This window comes from Colias eurytheme, chromosome 2 (genome assembly GCF_061535395.1).
Source record: "Colias eurytheme isolate Ceu_HAF_F1 chromosome 2, ilColEury1 Martin Lab GWU primary, whole genome shotgun sequence".
In the NCBI taxonomy this organism is placed as follows: Eukaryota; Metazoa; Arthropoda; class Insecta; order Lepidoptera; family Pieridae; genus Colias; species Colias eurytheme.
The window spans coordinates 12,140,340-12,159,656 of NC_142981.1; the positions used below are offsets into that span (position 1 = coordinate 12,140,340).

At 32.7% G+C, this 19,317-nt stretch overlaps 1 protein-coding gene across 1 annotated transcript in view; it reads right to left on the bottom strand.

The window, feature by feature from the left end:
* Positions 1 to 5,726: 5,726 nt before the first annotated feature.
* The window catches only part of Dyrk2 (Dual-specificity tyrosine phosphorylation-regulated kinase 2), a 32,357-nt gene continuing 18,766 nt past the window's right edge, over positions 5,727 to 19,317 (bottom strand). Inside the window, exons 7-9 of the mRNA XM_090108473.1 lie at positions 17,431 to 17,574; positions 16,652 to 16,781; positions 5,727 to 8,422 (exon numbers count right to left, since the gene is read on the bottom strand). Of these exons, the coding sequence (XP_089964599.1) occupies positions 8,239 to 8,422; positions 16,652 to 16,781; positions 17,431 to 17,574 (458 nt within the window). The 3' untranslated portion in view covers positions 5,727 to 8,238. The remainder of the gene's footprint in view (positions 8,423 to 16,651; positions 16,782 to 17,430; positions 17,575 to 19,317) is intronic.

The following is a 19,317-nucleotide window of genomic DNA, read 5'->3' on the forward strand; positions in this document are numbered from 1 at the left end:
CACTGTATATGCAATTAAGCAGAACAACCTTTTAAGATAATAATTATTAATAGCATTAATATAACGATATTTTGCGCAAGTTGTTGGTCAATACGCGCAACTCGCTCTAACTTAACTCTGAAGCACATTCTCTCTGTAGCAATATGTGATGCTTTTACTTATAAATAATTTTCAGTTGCCCTGTTGGTTGATAGGGTTGCCAAAAGCAGTTTAAGTAGATATTATTTCTTATTTAGTGATTGATCTAAATTTGAGTGCAAGTTGGTGCTCTATCAAGTCATAATTAAAGCTTGCTTGATTATTAAATATCATCAAAAGAAATTCATCAGAAATTAATTTGTAAGAAACACGTAACTACTTTTTTCTCTCTTAAATTTTTATACAAATCATGGAAATTATGATTAATCGATTAAGTAGAAAATGAAATAATAATAAGAATACATTTTAAAATCTAAACTGTAAATGTTCTTATATTATTCCTCATTAAAAAAAAATATATTCCACTTAAAAATATTATGTGGCAGCCCTATCTCCAAGTGCATTGTGATAAACAGTAAGCCACAAATGATTTTAACTCTTCAGTGACACAATAATGACCAAACCACGCGTTTCGCAAAGTTTCGTTGCAAAAAAATATTCGATCGAGAGTCGTATCGAATGAATGGTAAAAATTAACACTTAATTGAGGAAATATTCCGTTTTATTATCGAATTAAGATTTGATGATGCGTTGATTATGGAGATGAAAGTTTTTAGATTTCCATATTCGTCAGGTGTGCCATCACAGTCACATTGATTGACGTGTCAAGTCCAAAATAAGAAAAAAATAACGAATTGAACATAATAGAGACAAAAAGAGGCATGCCATATGTAGATAAAAAATATTGTGTGGTTTTATGAAACCACGGTAAAAGTGAAACTGTTCGAACGGTTCCGAACACTGCTTTATACCTACTCGGCAGCCGACCGTCACGCGACATGCGCTACACAGACCAAAAAGTTTGAGACGATGTAATAAAAGTTTCACTTTAATAATATATTGTAATAATAAAATAATTACATTAGATATTTGTAGAAAAAATAACAATCACCATTGTCCATGCATCATCAGTTCTAATTGAGAAATCGAAATCTATCTATAATCGTATCATGAAGTTATTTGAACATAAAAACAAACGAATCACTGGACGATCCATTCAAATTACGCTTCGTTCATCACAATATAGTCTCAAACAGAGTGTAAAAAACGATAAAAAAGATGTATTCACGTGTAATAATCTCGTAAATCACTACAATTACGTTTCTATCCCACAGCGGCGTGTGCAAAGAAGCGGAAGAGTTATTTACATACAAATTTGAGGTAAAATAATTATAAGGCGGATTATCAAAAAGGCGGGTACACGCTTGAGTACCTATTGCTCTTATATAATGGTGCATTTAGTTGTTGTTTATTAACACTATGTCAAATTCTTTTAGTGTAAACAGGCGTAGAGCATTCTTTCGTTGTTCTTAGCGCGTTCGAAAAGGTTTTATGTAATGTTGATAATAGTGAAATCACTGAAGACGAGTTTTCGTTTACACTAAAATATCACGAAAGAATGCTCTTGCTCTAGCTCTAGCTGTATGTTCGCTTGATGTAAATGCACCTAAGGTGAATTCAACATCGTTACAACAACAGAGCGCATCATCAGTTAGGTTATATATTTTTTCTGTAATATCTATAACCTAAATGAAAACGTAAAATTAAAAATAAGAGATACTTATTCTTGAAGATGCCATAATGCTTGAGTTAGTTTCATGTATGTACTCTTAAAACTTACAAAACATTATCTTCTTATCGCTCGAGAACGACTGAACCGATTTCGATAATTCTTTTTTTATTATATTCCTTGAAGTACGAGGATGGTTCTTATGTAGAGAAACGTAAATATTTTGTACCATGGGCGAAGCCAGGGCGGACCGCTAGTTTTACATAAAAATGCTTGTATTGATAGCATTTAACTGCATGCTTTTATTTCACACCATTGCCGTGTTCTGTTATTATAAGCCCAATGCATTGACTCTATTCGTTTTAAGGAACGTTTTCCTCTCATAAAATATGATTTCATTTGATTTCATTTCTTCAGTATTGTGAAGCTACCCGCCACATCGTTCGATTCATCATAAGATTATTTTGTTAGGTACAACACACATTATTATTCCAAAAAATTAAAAGTAACAAGATGCAATGTAGCGTCAGCTACACCATTAAAATAGTTAATTCATCATTTAGATAAACACTTTATATACTTTCTTCATATGAAATTAAAAACTGTATTTCTGAAAAACCTGCTTCGTTTACGTAAGGTAAGTCTCTCCGCCCATCAAATTGCATAGTAGCTCCTATACTATTAGACTATCTGTGGTAGCTCTTAAATTCGTATTGCATAAACTGTTGGTACTTAATGTATAAATAAATGCAATTTAATAAAGTGTATCTTTTCCGTATTAGTTGACCTCGTTTATTTTATAAGATCGGTACAACTGAAGTAGCTAATACCTGACTATTGACGAACTCTCTGCTTTTTTATAGTGATAATAAGAAGATATTTCTTTATAGGTACTTAAATTATAAACAACTATCTTTCCACCCTGGCTTTGCCTGCACTCAGCGATCGCGTACATATTCAACGGTGAAATCATTTTTGAAATTTCTACAGACTCCCGCGTTCAAACAAACAAACATTCTCTTCAGTTTTAGGGTTACATATTTTCAGTAAAGATTTTCATGCCAAATTTAATCAAATTCAGTTCTTTAGAATTGGTTTCCCAGGATCTAATTTGATCAGACTTCATTTATTTATTTTAGAAATTTCATAATATACCTACTACTTATCCAGTTTTAAAGGAATTCACAGAATCTCGAGAATTATCACTTACCTTATATTACTAGATACATATCTACAAACCAGGTTTTGCTTCGCCATCCGCATTTACTAAAAGCGCACTTATTCTGAATATTACATAATCAAAGATAGAGTCGTCACATTGTATGCAAATGGTCATATAATTTGGCCGAGTTCCTCAATACTACAAAACCACGATTTTTAACTGTATTCCCACACAATAAAACACATTTTCCTCTAAACTAAATGAGACCTATACTTGTCTAGGTTCATACAAATGTATGGGAAAATTTTGTGTATCTTAAATCTGTAATGTCGGCTTTTTGCTGTATCTAATCTGATGAAACGTAATGGTTTCACATCAACAGCATCTTGCGACTATTTTTAGAAAAAAATGCGTAAAACGAGAAAGCTTTCAACATTGTATAACTTTGTTTACCTTACTCAGTAAGAAGTGACAAGTAAATGTGAAAAAAAGCAAGATTTGGTAACTATATATTGCTTGAAATAAACTTAAAAGATAAGAAAATTTGTGGAAATCGCACCCAAATCGGTTTAGCCGTTGAGACGTTTAAGTCTAAGTTAAGTTTAGTCCAGTAGAAACTCACAAAGACTCTAATATATTCTGCTTTCGGTACTATTACTTTTATATTTTTTTACACAGTTTCATTCAGTATTTCACATTATAATATTATCATCGAGCTTTTTAACCGACTTTAAAAAAAGGCTAGTTTTCAACTGTAGTTTTTGGTATATTAGGTACAGACCATATTACCTTTTGGTGGACAAATAGGGTTTAGGGTTATAAATAAAAATAAACATTGATTTGAAGAATTTTATTATCCATCAACGAAACATTTACAATAATGATACTCGTACATTTGATACAACCATCACCTCTAACTAAATCTATATTCGAAGAAAGAGATAATGACATCACAAAGGCGGGTGAGAATCACAAACACATAAGTTTTTCCGATATCCATCATTTCCTATAACAAACATAAGTAATTAATGAAAATTATGCGACTTATTTTCTATTATTTAAATAAAAAACGCATGTAATGTTCAATTAAACACATATTACAAAATAAGTCTCAAATAATAAAACACATAAAAAAGATTGTGTTGTAATTTTCACAGCACCCGCCTTCATGAATGTTTCATAAGAAATTCGAAATGTTACTCAAACAGTATGTTTCAAGCGTAAAGCCTATTATTGTCATTGGCAAAAGCTTTATAAGCTATTAAAGTAAGGGTTAGATTCATAGAAATCTAAATAACAAGACACATAGAAGTGCTATAATGTCATAATTCGTATGAAAACCGCTGTCGCCAAAATCAACACATTCAAACCGAAAGCGTTTAGCTTTCGTAGTACACACAAGTAAACTATGCCTTTTATTGGACAGCTTGATTTTAGTGAAAACTAACTTAACTATTAAATTAAGCTTTTGAATATGTATCCTAACGCACGAATTTACGGTTTATTTTAGAATAACATCCCTAAGTATATGAGACTTTTTGCTCCAATACGAACAAACGTGATAATAAGAATGGTCGACTGTGTCATTCATTGTTATTTCGATTACTATGGTGACACTCGTAATAGGTACTTGTAAATATTCTATAAATTTAAGGAAAAACGGCATTATTTCTAAAAAAAAATATTTTCCGATGAAATATTCCTTTATAAGTATAATTACAACTTGTGGAAGATTTTCCGCAATGGGAATTGCTGAAACACACCATGTATACACTCATACGTCTCCAGAGCAACTGAACAGTGACGAATGCACTGGTGATGTGCAAATCACCTGAGTGGCGACAAGGTCACGCACGCTTACGACTTCTAGTGTCTTGTTATTTAGATTTCTATGGGTTAGATTATACTGTTGTAAACAGAATTTTCATATAAATCTATATATAACGATATTTGCCCTTTTTATATAATTGCTTAGCCAATATTCCAAAATATAATCCTTCTTTTTAAACAGCACTTTATACTTCTTAATAATTATCTTAGCATTAAAATGACACTAAACTTGGCTGTATACAACAAACCCTTCGTCCCTGTCAAACAAAATTCAAACGAATTCGAATTTGAACTCCCGAACATTCATATTTTCCGATACAAATTAAATGTAGCATTAGTGATATAATATTTCGTAAGTGCGGAGGCCACCGCTCCCTTTGGTACGTTGACAATTGAAAGTAGCCTGGCTGGTCCCCAGTTTGAGTAACATTTCTACACACCCACTAACAGACTAGGCACACCAAGGACAATAAAATGCACTTCGCGCCATTTTGGAAAATCATATCGACGCCACAGATAACGAAAGAATAGTCGTCGTTTGACAGATTATAAGTAGATTTTGACATCTGCATCGTGCGAATAGGTTTTGATATTTTTTTTATGGCGTTGGTGTGAATAATTGCTTAGTTCTACCATCACCATAAAAATGATAATAAAAATGTAGTTTTATATATGATAGCATTGACCTGTCTTTCACATATTATAATAGATTGAAAACCTTTTGAATTTCTTCACACGAAGATAAATTTTAACTTTTTCATGTTTATTGTTTAAAATGAGGTAATTTAAAGGTTTTCAATCATTGATTTGTTGTTTCACAAAAATATTAACAAGATTCCAAGTTCGGCTTCGCCTATACTCTAGCGAAATATATATTTTAACACTCAATTAACTATTACACTTAAATATTGAAGATATGAATTTTTATCCTTAACGTATACCTATAGAAAGTATGAAGATTTTAGGTTAAAGCCTAAGTTTTTTCTAGAATAATAAATCTACTTGTTCCTTATACCTATGCTTATACTGAGAAGATTGATATGAAGCTCATTATCAATGCATATCAGTATTTTACACCGATTTAATCACACTTAACTGTGTACTTAACTATTAATTTGTAAAAATTCTAATCGTTCTCTTCTATTAAAATAAAATGGCATTTAAAAAGATTAGCTACGTAAGAAATTAAATGAACAAGAGCAAGCTATTTAAATTCTTTCGACAACACACGATAGTGTTGCCACATAAAAAAATCTAAAATTATAAAATAACGCAATTTGTTGTATTTGTATATATTATACCAGTTACACCCAATCTTAATCAATAGATACCATATTATAAATAAATTTCCTAAAATTATCTACTAATTTCGCTGTGAACGAAAACTTTACTTTGAACATTGATACTATATTTTTATGACTAACATTTATTAACTATATCACACAGAACACCCTAAACGTATTTACAATCATAAATTAATGACTACCTAGCCAAAATTAACGAAATAAAATTAGGCAATTAAAACAAAATCAGTCTCCATTTGGCACTTTATAAAATAATTTTAACATTAATGGAAATTAATATTAATTTAAGCTAAAAATGTATTCGAAAGCTAATTAACTATTGTGAATTCTACAACAGTCATAATTATCAATAAAATTTTATCTATAATAATTTTTCTAACTTGACAGTGACAGCAAACAAACGCTTGCCATAACAAAAAAACATAATGACGTAACATATGACTAAACGATCATAACGCCGTAAAAACTAACTTATCCTTTCTCTAACAAGATTTGTAATACTTATTCATATTGAGATGATCCAGTCTAGCTTACATAAGGCAAAGCTAGATTCTGCAATGCCTATAATAACTAGCGCGGAACCGATCGACTGCCCTAACATTTCAGAGATGACCGATAAATTTATGCATAATAATTCATTGCTGCAATGGTTATTCATTTTTTATCTGTGTCGTGGATGAATGTTTTTGAAGTTACTGGCCATAATTTAAATAAAAAATAGTAAATCTGTCTGAATAGATACTGGCCAACATTGTTTAAGTTTTTAACTAAAAAAAAATGGAGAGGAAAAAACGTGCGTAATTGAAAAAATAAAATTATCGCTTTTCCAGTCCTTTTACTAAATTTGTATGTTTTAAGAATCGTTATTATTTGAATGTATAAACAAAATTAACTGACTTGATAAACAATAAATAAACTATGTAGTGAAGCCTGGTTACAAATTATGTTTGTTTTGCCCAGGTTGTCTAAACTATTTAATTTTATGAGAACAATGAATGAAAAATTGTGTTCGGATATATCTAGAGATATGCCCCGTTAAATACAAAACTCTACATAGACTACATTTGTCTCTCATCTTTAGGCCACATTTACACTATTCTACTCATGACTGGTAACTAAGTACTTAAAATTAATAGCATAACTTTGCCTGATGGTGGCAACATTAGTTGAAATATGTATGTATAGCTAGTATGTTTGGCATTATATAGGTTTACATAAACTAATGAACTGAATATACAAATCAATTGGAAAGAACTTTATTCTGTTTTCTTCGTTTGTAGCATAATATGTATACTTTTAGTATTATACTCGGACACTTTTGAATAATGTGATCTTTTTTTTTAAGTATTTTGATCGATAAAAGAAGATTCCACTGCAAAACTATTGGACAGAATTCTGCCTAAACTGTTATATCTGTTCAAAAAAGAGACCTTATTCCAATTTCCACTATATTTAAGGCTAGTTGCTCGTCACTTTGCCTCCCCTGCAGATTGACTGTAAACATTGCAAATTAGGTTCAAAATCATAACTATTGGACAGAATCCTGCCTTAACCCGTTACATCTGTTCTAAAAGAGACCTTATGGCATTACACATAGAGGCTAGTTACGCGTATACGCCACCAGTTACATTATATTTGTAATATTCCCAGCAGATTGACTGTAAACAAAACTATTGGACAGAATCCTGCCTTAACCTGTTAAAATACTATGTTGACATTCTAAAAGAGACCTTATAGCATTGCAATAGAGGCTAGTTGCGCGTCACTTTGCCTCCCCTGCAGATTGACAGTAAACATTGCACATTAGGTTCAAACACAAAACTATTGAACAAAATTCTGCCCTGATCATGTTACACCTGTTCTAAAACAGACCTTATGTGTTTACGTGTACAATAAAGGCTAGTTGCGCGTATACGGCAACGTTCATACTTTTTATATCTCCCGCAGTATGCAGATGGATAAAAGAAGGTTCAAACGCAAAATTATTGGACAGAATCCTGCCTTAACCCGTTACATCTGTTCTAAAAGAGACCTTATAGCATTACACATAGAGGCTAGTTGCGCTTATACGCCACCAGTTACATTATATTTGTAATATTCCCAGCAGATTCACTGTAAACAAAACTATTGGACAAAATCATGTTTTCATCTGTTTTAAAAGAGACCTTATATCATTACAATAGAGGCTAGTTGCGCGTGATTGGCACCGGTCCCGTGGAGGCGCCGCGGTCCGGTCACGCGCGGCCGAGCATCGCGGCAACGTCGCCCGCCGACTGCGAGTGCAGCAGTGCGGCGCGAGCGGTGCGGGGCGCGGGGAGGCGCGGCAACGCCGGCGCGAGCGGGGACGCGAGCGGGCAGCCCGTCACGAACTCGTGCCGGGACGCTTCTGTGGGGGTTATGCGGCGTTTTGGGTCCCATCTGCAATGATAAGGAATTATACACCTCGTTTCTTATGGAGAGGAGTTATGTGTAACTTATTCTAGTGTATCTTCATCAACATCTATTTTTATTTTGCAGTAGAACAACAAACGTTGCATAAAAAAGAGCGTGTGTGCCGAGCACACGTGTCAGAAGTGAAACTTCTTTGGCAAGATACCACAATCGTTGCCCTACTTCATGACGTGACAGTATTGCCATGACGCGACCTTGAAATTTTACTCTCAATGCGCCTATAGAAGTTTCACTTCAAAACTATCTACAGCAGAGAAGAGAATTATTATTCTGTAAAAAAAATAGCATTTAAACTGATCTGGAACATCACTGATATTTTAAAAAGCCAAAGCCAATTTAAAGTCTATTCAAAAGTAATCAGGTAGTTTTAAATTTTAGTTTTATGTTCCCACATTATTTAATTTAAATTAACCGTTTATGGTTAAGTATATTATATTCAGGAAAATAAACATGCATAAAAATTGTTTTCTATAACGCAGTAGTTCATAAAAATGTCAGCTTTCATATTATAAATTATCCCCAGATATTTAAAAAAAAGCTGTTAAAATTGCAGACCATTCTTAATTAATTACAAAATTGCACATAGTCAATATTTCAGTTTTTATAGATTGATAATATTATGTTATTCCATTAATTACTGTATATTTTTTGTCCCTACATATGTCATTGCCATATAAGTGTTTTTAGAGGCATTAGTTTTATACATTCTCTTTAATAAATAATGTAGGTACTATCTATCTGTGGTGCTATTAAGATTCGTTGATCGTAAAGTTTTCGAGCTAAGGTTCTATACTTGAGATTTAACGATGACAAAAAACAACAAAAACAAACAAAAATACTTTATTGTGCACCAGGACATAAAAATTACAAAATCAAATATATAAAAGAAATAGACACAGTTGAGCACAACAGGCGGTCTTATCGCTAAGACAGCGATCTCTTCCAGACAACCTGGTGGTCAAGGAAAAACAGACTGAATGACTTAGATAAATACCGAACATTTAGGTAGTAAGTATTAACTATTTAGTATCTAGTAGTAGTTTGGAATTAGAGAGGTAAATTGAATTGGCTAATGTTTAATCAAGATTTCAAAATTAATCTACATTCCAGAATTACAGAATCAGCTGGTCATCTAGATATTTATAAAATTAAATGGATATATCCTGACTTATCTTGCATTACGACATGAAACTTTATTCAACATTCCGGATCCATCCAGTTTAAACTATGCATTACTCTCTCATGATGTTAATTGTGATATTTGAGAATGATCTGCAAGACGACAAGAAGGAAGGATCTTTCGAAAATAACGACCCTCTCTATCTTCACAAATGAGACAAATGAGTTTTTTCTAAAGAACTCTACTACTATTCTTATTTGTTTCTTAATTATTTATGAAATGTGTCGTTTTATGGCATTTCATTTGGAATTCAACAAAAGCTATGATATCATTGAAACTGTTTCGTTAGTTGGAAACCCGTTTATGGCAAATATAAAATTAACTATATACTGAACACTGAAATCTAGACCAAGGCAGAACTGGTTGTTGCCCTCTGTAGAATTATCTAGACTTTAATATTTATAAATATTTGCTAGCTGGTCTATTCACAATCATAACGGGATAAAAACTAATTAAATGCTGTAATTTTTTGCTTATAATGTTCAATTAAAGAAATATGTTTTTAAATTCCAGTCACTATCCGGCCGGTGGATTGAAAATGCAATAAAATTATGATCTCAAAGCTATTTAGAGCAAGTTTGTTTTTTGTCTTCGCGACTCGCCACTGAATGTGGGGACCTACAAAAATGGTGCTTTTTAAGCTTGTTAAGTTTATCATTGAGAGGCTGATATAGATTTTCTGTATATTTTTGAAACATGTATTATAAGCATTTATCAGAAGTTACTAGATGCTCTTTAAACAGTACAGCAATTTTTTTATGGCAAGAAGCTAAAAGAAATATCCTTCATATTGAGAAATTGATAAAATACTACAAAAGGACCATAGTCAATATAACACCATTTGCTACCAGTTATATCTAAGGTACACGAAACACCTATTCTTACACTACTGATGTCTGATGGTGTATTTATCAAAACGTAAATAATATGTTACAAAAAATTCAGGGTCCTTATTAGACCATTGTATACGCCGTAAATATAACTGCTTGTCACTGCATATATTTCAACAGTTCACATGATAAACATAAAAATTCAGTTCCCAAGTTAAAATAATTTGAAATATGCCTTAATATTTAAGCTCTGCAGCATTGCTTTCAATTTATAAAATAAACGCAATACAGTTACTGGGCTAACCAGTTGGCCTAGTTTCGCGTATAAATAGTGAATCAAATAAATCCCTTTCAGACTGGACCTCGAATAGCAACTGGACCTTAGAATTGTTTAACATTAAATGACGATTTCAAAATGGCCATCTGGTTTTGAAATGTATTGAAATTAGATCGTCTTTTGGCATGGTTAATGAATGAATAAGCAAGGAAAAAATACCTCTAGTCAGTTTCACAACTTCGGAATATATTCTCTGTAGCCTCTCCTTTTTCTTTTACTGAACTATAGTAAATATAGTTATTAGGTAATTTATGAAAGAACCTATCAATAATAATTGTAAAATGAGATATTACCTACTGACTTTATCAGCAAGTCGTGAAACTAAGCCCTTTAGTCTGACAGAATACAACCCAGATCTTTATCGTACTTTATTACCAAAATGATTATTGACAAAAATGTGAGATGGCATCCATTCCAAGTGTGATTCCAAGTCAAGGAAGCACCTAAATTCCTGAAGCATTATTTAGATTGATCATGTTGTCGGTAAGAGAAACATGTTTATGAATTAGAGAAGTTATATCACATAAGATCAATCTGTTACGCGTAGGTATGTAATTTCCACTTAAAGGGATTGCAGGAAAGAAAGTGGAAAGAATTCAAACTTTGGTCTTTAACCATATTAGAGACCAATTAAAGTTGATACATTTCCGTAGAAAAATTATGTAAACTATATCTTTTTAGAGACTCTAAGTGACTCTATCCTCAATAGTAAAGGATACTTCGTAGATAGATTACCCGTTGTTGAATAACATATTGTATGCTAGTATACAATTTACCTATAGCGATATCTATAAACGAAATAGGTGGTCACTTAGCTCGCTCTTATAAACCACTAGCTGCTCCGCGCGGTTTCACCCCCGTGGCTCCACCCCTGTTGGTCGTAGCGTGATGATAAATAGCCTATAACCTTCCTCGATAAATGGGCTATCTAACACCGAAAGAATTTTTCAAATCGGCCCAGTAGTTCCCGAGATTAGCGCGTTCAAACAAACAAACAAACTCTTCAGCTTTATAATATTAGCTGTGATATTTCTTGTAATTTTGTTAATTTGAATTTTTTGCACATTTAGAAAAAATATGATAATTATTCCATTAATATTTGTGTGTAAAAAATTGTAGTAAGAAAAAGAGACAAAAATATTTGTAAAGGTCGTGAGGTGAAATGTTTTAGTATGATTGTTCACTGAAACTGCGTAACCGTAATTACGTTGAAGATTCAGAAGGCCTTGAGATAACAAGCGGATAGCATTCAATTTTTGTTACAACAGTAAAGTGCATTTGTAACTCTGTAACAAATGCATTTTGTCGATAATATAAAAAGCATTGAAACAAAAATGGGTGAAAATATACGCAATAAATTTTCCTTCTTATTTAGTGGTAACTTTTTAAAATCATTTCACGTTAATGAAATAGAAACGTTTGAAAACTTATGATTTGGTACCGAAGTCCGTTGTTAAATTTAAATATTATATAGAAGTAAGAGAGAAATATTTTTGAAGTGAAAACTTCATTAGCGGCGTTGGGTATAAAATCTTAAACTCGCGTCAGGACACGTGGCCTGATCGAAAAAGCGTAAGACGGATTTTTTAGCCCTTCTGCCCTTATATTCCATGCGTAAGACGGATACCATTCCAAAATATCAAACATGCTGAACGTTATAATCAAGTTGTCACTTCTGCCGGCACTCCCGGAGTGCAACCCGTCTTTTTTTTATAGAGACCAGTAGATTAAATACTATTAATTAATAAATTATATTTGTACGATGTTTCCTAACATATTATAGTATGGATAATTTGTTTAAAATTCATAGATTTATATACGCAATAGTAATAAGAAAACAATCAAGTTTCGTTCATCTAATTGTGTCTATATTGACTCGCGTTACATCACATTAACGGTTAACCTTTCACTGCGTGCGGATCGCCAACCACACAACACTCGACAGTTTTTGCAACGTAACAGCATAGATAATATGATACCATACTAGGTAACAGTGTGGGAAAAATATGTTAATCGTTAGAACTGCGTGAAATAGCGTTTAGTGTCTGGTTTGCTTGAAAGTGTTATTGATAATTATGATAATACTGACAATAATATCGAGATGCGTTCTTGATATTGAAATTGTTTTTAATTTCATTATATGCGAGAGAATAAATGCTTACTCATATTAAATGCTTTTTAGCTTGAAACGTTCATAAAAAAATAATTTATATTATTGTAGTAGTATTGGTTCACTGGCCAAAACTTTTCGATATTTAATGAGTGAAAAATTTTACAATTTAAATAAGTAGGTCGTGAAAAAGCTCAGATAAAAAATTTCGCAAAGGTGCGATCATATCGTCTCTATACATGAAGCGGAAGTGGCAGGCGGTAACAAATAAAAAAACACATACGTTAATTTGTCAATAGACATTCGACATTACCACGGCAATGCTCTCACAAAAGCTGTGCCGTGACAAAGAAACAAGTCGCATTACCGATACACTGTACTTTCACCACTCTCGATCATAAAATAGCTGCAGGGCAAACGAGCTAATACATATTTATATATACCGTCTAATTTGATGGTAATATATCAAATTATTATTGATCGTATGTTTCATATGTAGGTATAGAATTTTTGAACGGTATGACAGTATCTTAAGATCTCTTTGTAAATAGACGCATACATTAATTTAATTACTAGTTGGAGACTAGGACGTCAATCGCCTGGTACCCGGATAGAGCCTATGTACAAATCCAGACCTAAAGTTTATCGACGACGATCGACGGTCGAACTACAAGCGCAAAAGATTAACAAAATATTATGTCCGAATCACTCCGAACGTTCTTTAAATAGTTCACGGAAGTAGGCTATAGTTAATAAAGGTGGGCTAATTGTGCTTATTTGTTGTATTTTATATGGCTTACAAGAAAGAGACTTCTATCTATCTACGATACTCTAAAGCATCTAGCTTTTTTTAGAAATTTCCATTCCACCTCCTACTAACACTTAACCGGTTTAATTTTATAACAATTAAATGAAGAAAGTTGTTGCATAACAGCCAATACTATCAATTAATTAGCGAACATAGAAATACGTGGGATTCACTCTTATGACCAAAATTAGTACAAACCATTCACATTCCTGCGTGTATTTTATACGCACGATTTGACATTGCGCCTGTCAGAATTATATACGGCATTTAACCTCACATTTAAACGGTTAAATTGTAACTTTTCCCTACGAAGGTAGGTAGTTTCTGTTAAGTAAATATTTCATTAATAGTCTAATGAAAATTGATTTTTCATACGCATTTATTGTACATAGAAATAATAATATCCAAAATCGAAATAAAAAAATTTTCCTCGAAACACTAGGTACTGAAAAAAGTAATTTTCTTTGTAACATACAATAAAAATGACTGTGATAGGTATATGGTGTGCCAAAATAATGACTAGGTAATGACTTGAAATACGCAATATGTAAGGATCACAGACATGTCTGTGGTAGGGATATACTGTTTATATTAATATTTATTAAGTTTCCTTGGGAAACCACGCCCTTAAGAATTATGTATGACGATTTTGAAGATTTAGAGATGGAATATTTAAGGAAAACCCTAGATTAGAAAATACAGTTAGGTGAGTGTAGGTACATATAGAATATGAGCATAGGAAAGTGTTGATATAAGTAATTATCTTTACGGTGTTTAACTAAACACAAAACGCATTATGTCTATGTAATTGAGTCTTGCACTAGTGTGTATAATTTGACTTGTAAATAACTATAATATGTTAGGTTTGATATAAAAATAATGATGATAGATAATGTATTATCACCAATGTAATAAAAAAATAGTAACTTATAACTCTTGGTCCATTGACCTACGTAAAAAAATATTTTTGCATTATTAAAAAAAATTTAGAAATTGTAAAAATAAATTAATGTTGTTATTTTTCTCACGTTCATTTAAAATTTGTGTATTACACAATCTATTCACTTGTGCATTTCAAACGATGTTATTAAAATAAAATTAAGCTTCGAAACATTTGTTTTGCTCAATTAATTCGATTGATTTGTCGAAATCAGAATACGTGACAGAGAAATTGAAAAATGTCATGTTTTTCGATCTTTTTATAATGGATTCTAATATTTTAAGCTGTATAATTGATATAATATTATCTAATACAAAACATCAAACTCGAATATTAGCTATTATCATAAAAAAGCAATTACATAAAAAAGAAATCCGATCATTTATGTTTTGATTAGTTTTTATTAAATAAATAACAATCATTCAAGATGACACAGACAGGAATATTTTAATCGGTCAGTGATTCGGATTTAATATATGCAATATTTATTTGAAAGTGAAAATGATATGATTTTTGAATTCTGCATAAATAACAGATTTTGGAGAAATTGTGATTCTTTGAATTGTTTTGATCGAAAGCAATTTGATAGATTGGAGAAGTAGTGGTCTGAAAAAAAGAGTAGGTATTTTTTTTGACCGAACAAATTGCAAGCAATGAATACTTACGATTTTATAATATAAGTTGGACTCTATGTTCTAAATCGTGAATCAAATTCCATGTGTACAAAGGTTATGAGGTTTTTGCTTTGTCTAAAACCTAATAAATTATATACTAAAACCTTTCTTTTGAATCACTCTATCTATTAAAAAAAACCGCATCAATTGCGTAGTTTTAAAGATTTAAGCAGGGACATAGGGACTGAGAAAGCGACTTTGTTTTATACTATGTAGTGATACCGTCATCCTGCCCGACAAGAGGAGTTTCATAGAAGATTAGCTTTAATAAAACTCCCAAGTACTGAAACCAAATTTCCGCCAAACAGACTACCTACTAAAAATGTGAAAAAACCTAATATGATTGAATTTGTATACCTAGTTTTAGGGGCACTGCAAGACAATCTCAAAAATCATCTCATCACCTACATACAAATTGAATCGACAAATTATCCAATTAGATTCCAATTCAAGTCAAGATAAATGAGGTATTGTGAAAATGCCATAGACACTGTCTGAATCTCATTATAGTGACATAATATGGTTAAAGATGATATTGCAATAATTACGTCGTTAGCTGAAGTGAAGCTTCATACTACGCTATTAATTTCACAATGAAATTATGTAACGGTTATTTTGCATGCTATTGAGAAGATTTGTTTTTGTTGGCGGTTTTATTTGTAAGAAATTGAGGTTATAAAATATGATGATTGAATGGGATGTTACAAATATTATAAATAGGTAAAAAGGTTGTTCGGTGTCAACATTTTTTGCTCAATCAGGGAATAAGCGTTCTTGCTGTAATTTGAAGCCAGTAATAATAATAACATACAATTATATTATTTATTATTAGCTATATATGTTATAAAATTTTTAATATCAGATTTATTTTTAAACTTCCTGTGGTACTACTTAGCGTTTACTGTTTTGCATGTACCATATTACAATATATGCACCGCGTAGCATATACAACGCATATTGTGTAGCACGTAGAATGTTCTTCGTAGCGCATAGCACGTATCGTATTACGTGCAACGGCTTGTATGTACCACGTAGCATGTACCGCGCAGCATGTACCGCGCAGCATGTACCACGTAGCATGTACCGCGTAGCATGTACCGCGTAGCATGTACCGCGTCGCATATTCCGCGTAGCATATTCCGCGTAGCATATTCCGCGTAGCGGGTACTTTATACCATGTAGTGTGTACGTTGTTTCGTTTTACATTTACAAATTATATTGTGTGTGTTTAACGTGCGTGAGTGTGTTTATGTACCATGTTACATGTATACGTGTATAGTGTCATCATGTTGTATGTATGTATGTATGTATACTCACTCAAGACACCGATGCAGCAGGTGCAAGAAGGCAGGATCGTCACATCTCACGGCGGCGGAGAGCGCGCGCGAGCCGGGCCGGCGCTTGCGGCCCTTCGAGTTTGTTACTGTGCGGGGGGCGCCCTTTGAGTCTGGGGGGAGGGGGAGAGATGTAAAGAGTGCTGTATTAATTAATTGGCTTCTTAATTGTAATATGTATAAGCAAGCATACTCCGACGGCGGTCGGAGCAATTTAGAGAATAGAAAAATTGCTCCGACCGCCGTCCAACCGAGATTGTTCCAATATTGGCCCTGCGGCAGGTACATGAGTAGCCGGCTTATGCTTGTAGAGCGAAATTTAACAGGGCGCCATTTGAGTCTGGGCAGAAATTGTGTTGGGTGTTGTATACTTTTAGATCAAGAATTAACAAGAGTACATAATTATAGAGTGCATTGATATGTTTGGCTTTGATTATTTATATTTATTGAGCAAGCAGATCACAAATGTTGCTGGAAACTTTTAAGTGTTGTAAATTAACAAGTTGCAGTTTAAAACATAGAACACATTTAGGAGTTACAGTCAAATTGTAGAGAATATAAGTAAGTGATAGTTTCAGTTATATAGCACATTACCACACATTATCAAGTATCAATTCCTGATATAGAGCACATTAAGAAGTAGTAATTCCAGATATAGATCAAATTAAAAGTAACAATTTCAATAACATAATATGTAGAGCAAACTTCCTGATATACAGAGCACATTAGCAAGTTACTCTCCCACACATAGAGCACACTCACCAAAGAAGAGCCGCTTCCTAGTAGCGTGCAGCAGCAGGTCGGGCGGCGGCGGCCCGAGCAGCTCCATGATGCACGCGAGCTGCTCCGCCTCGTTCTCGCCCGGGAACAGCGGGTAGCCCGTGTGTAATTCTGCTAGGATGCAGCCTGAGAAATAGTGGATATTTGCATTTTCATCCATATACTAGCTAAAACAGGGAATATCCTAATCGGAGTGGAGACAAATCCAACAAACACCATTAAGCCGTATGTTTCGCCCGAAGATCAATTAGCTCATACCGCGTTATGGTGTCAATAAAAAATCTACTAATCTAATCAAAACGCTAACGCAAATGAATGCAAAACGCACAGGAGCGCGTTTTGTCAACCGCAGGATGACAGTATAGCGTAATTTGTGATGTGGCTGATGGTATGCAAATTTAACAAGTTGTGGCAAAGAATAAAAGCCATGACGCGGTCTGAATTAATTTACGATAACAAGACAGACAGGCCGAAGGGAGGCTATCGAAGCATATTAATTCCTAAATTACGTCCACTCGTCAAAACTCATACGCTTATCGATAAGACAAGAAAAAAAACATTTTAGTGTAGAATCTAAAATACGTCTAAACTTTTACCCCTATTTCATATACGTAGTGAAAGTCCTACTAATTAATTGTTATAACATGTTATATTGGTTTGTCCTACTTTAAAAGAATTCGTAATACTCATCTCATAACAAAAAGCGTTGAATAAAACTAATTATATTTATTATATCATAAGTACAAGTGAATTTCAAGATGTTCACGGCCGAATAGTTGAATACGTTACATAACTTATAAATGTCAGAAAAATGAGATGTAACATAGCCATCTGATTGCGTAAATAAAGCGGTGGGATTTCACACTGGCGCTTTTAGACGTAGGTCGAAAGTAGTTTAAAGGTTTTTTGTAATTATGTAAAAAATTTTAATTATTTATCGAGAATTACTGAAACATACATAGGTAATGGGAATTTTTAGGGGATTTGATCTAATCATACGGATGGATGTTTTAGGTATCTAAATTTCTTATTGTAAGTTCTGTGAAATAAATAATAAATCGTAAATTGAATAATATTTTCTCTAAACATCTTTAAGTCTTTAACCTATCTGATTATTCTAGTTTTGAATAAATTTAGAAGAACATATACATACCTTGTAGTTGGAGTATTTTTACGGGATGCGAAAAATAATTTGGAGTTACTGATTAGGTACATAATTATTTAGATTTATCATATAGCCTGAATATTGAAAACATTTAAGCGTAAATGAACATTTTCCCGTTTCTTTCACTATCATTGCATATTATTTAATATTGGAAATTGTTTTTTTTTTTGTATAACCTGCTATTTTAGCTTCAGTCAGTTCTAAGGAATAATTAAACAAATACTACTGCGCAATGATTGCTGACAATACATACTTATAAATACATAGGTCAATATGTTTTGAAAAACGACAGAAACAGCGTGCGTTTTTTCCCGTCAGTGTGAAAGGGTTAATATATGTTTGCGGATCGCGGAGTCGTCGCCTTTCTCTCTGCTTTCTACTGCTGCGTTGCGTAACATACAACTAGCAGCATTTAACCTTTGTGAGAAAGCGAAATATGTACACACTAAAACTAACTTTATCACAAGAGAATAAAGACGAAGGTCCCGTAAAACAATATGTCGTAGTGTCGAATTTTATAGGCTTGCATTTGTATGAATATTTTTTGTGTTCGTAATTCGCTTGTGAAGATGAGCTTGGTTATTTATGAGGACTATTATAGCGATAGCAAGTTGTTTTTTAGGAATGGATAACCAGACAGAAATGATTTTGCTATAATTTTACATGTTATTTTATGTTTTTTTTAATGTTATTAAATAATATTT